This window comes from Hibiscus syriacus, unplaced genomic scaffold, assembly GCF_006381635.1.
Source record: "Hibiscus syriacus cultivar Baekdansim isolate YM2019G1 unplaced genomic scaffold, ASM638163v2 tig00111151_pilon, whole genome shotgun sequence".
Taxonomy (NCBI): domain Eukaryota; kingdom Viridiplantae; phylum Streptophyta; class Magnoliopsida; order Malvales; family Malvaceae; genus Hibiscus; species Hibiscus syriacus.
This window is the reverse complement of record NW_024062999.1, coordinates 142,896-144,426: the sequence shown is the minus strand read 5'-3', so window position 1 is coordinate 144,426 and position 1,531 is coordinate 142,896. Positions and strand designations below refer to the sequence as shown.

The window sequence follows — 1,531 nt, the reverse complement described above, 5'->3', positions numbered from 1 at the left end:
ATGGTTGGAGTTTAACTAAAGTTATTTTTCATTTAATTATTTGTTTATCCTTTATCGCAGATTGTTTTTTTCAAACGTGACGACTGTATCTTAAAGACCATTTTCTGGGAATTTTGTAGGCAAAACATAATCAGAGTCAATTCAGACATTGAAGCATTGAACATGTTACCGGAGGATTGTCTTTCTGTTGTTCTTTCCTTCACTTCCCCTGAAGATGCATTGAGATCATCCTTGGTTTCTTCCGTTTTCCGATCGGCCACCGATTCCGATATGGTCTGGGAAAGGTTTCTGCCTCCGGATTATCCCGAAATTGTGTCGAATTCGGTCAGGCCTCTCGAGTTTCGTTCGAAGAAAGAACTGTTTCAGTGTCTTTGTGACTCGGTCCCCATAGATGGTGGAAACAAGGTAATCAATTAAGCTTCTTTTCATCTGCAGTTAAGTAAATGTAGATTTCATTAATCTCAACACTGTATTTGATGTTGAAAGGCAATGAATTTCACCATATTTAACAGATGTTGAAAGGCAATGAATTTCACCATATTTAACAGATATTGAAGCTGGAGAAATCAACAGGCAAGAAATGTTACATACTGTCTGCACAACAACTCTCCATTACATGGAGCTCAAATGCATTGTATTGGAGCTGGATACCCATGGCTGAATCAAGGTTGGTCCTTTCATTTACTACAATCGTTCACAGATTTTCTCAACCTCTGGGTACTTCATATGATCTTTCCTTTTGCTTTTGCAGATTCTCTCGAGTGGCTGTGCTGAGAACAACCGACTGGTTAGAAGTTAGAGGGAGTATAAGGACTCAAATGCTGAGTCCGAATACGAGTTATGGGGTTTATCTTGTAATGCAGGTCTTGGAGCGTGCTTATGGGCTTGATTTAATGCCATTGGAGATGAGACTGGAAGTGGGGAACAAGGTTTGTTGCACAAGTGTTTTCTTGGAGGAAAAGAAACAGATGAGCGAAAGGGAAGACGGCTGGATGGCGATGGAGTTGGGAGACTTCTTCAGTGGGGACAAAGATGAAGTGGTGAAGATGAGTTTGATGGAGATTAAGGGTTGTCATTTGAAGGCAGGCCTTGTGATTGAAGGCATTGAATTCAGGCCAAAACTTCAAAATATGATTAGTAAGTGAAGAAATTTAGGCATTGGAATTGAGAAAAATAGGCATTAGAGTCCAAAGAGCACCGCAACCGCTCCACATGTCCAATTCATGCACCTTGTAATTCATTTGTGGTCGTTTATATTCGTTTATTATTTTAACGAACGGATATGAACGAATACAAACAAGTTATAATTTTTTAATGAACAACTCAACTTTTTTTTATTCATTTAGTTGTTCATGTTCGTTCATTTATTCAGTTAAAGTTAAACGGACGAACATAAACATACTCTCGTTCGTATTCATTCGTTTCGTTTACATGCCATTCCATCCTCACCCACCTTAATTCTTTGGCATGTACTTAGAAAAATCTAGATACTGTATGAACACATGCTTGGTTGGTTCTGATGAACCTAAAT

General features: G+C 38.7%; 1 protein-coding gene across 1 annotated transcript; it reads left to right on the top strand.

Moving 5' to 3' along the window:
* On the top strand, window positions 1-1,235 carry LOC120154861 (F-box protein PP2-B15-like). The gene is made up of 4 exons (XM_039166510.1): window positions 1-9; window positions 61-405; window positions 549-667; window positions 752-1,235. The coding sequence occupies exons 1-4, from the start codon at window positions 1-3 to the stop codon at window positions 1,143-1,145; spliced, it is 867 nt and encodes a 288-aa protein (XP_039022441.1). The 3' UTR covers window positions 1,146-1,235.
* Window positions 1,236-1,531: the final 296 nt, after the last annotated feature.

Coding starts and splice junctions, on each gene's coding strand:
- LOC120154861 (XM_039166510.1), top strand. Junction 406..548: donor CCATAGATGGTGGAAACAAG/GTAATCAATTAA, acceptor CATATTTAACAG/ATATTGAAGCTGGAGAAATC. Junction 668..751: donor ATACCCATGGCTGAATCAAG/GTTGGTCCTTTC, acceptor TTGCTTTTGCAG/ATTCTCTCGAGTGGCTGTGC.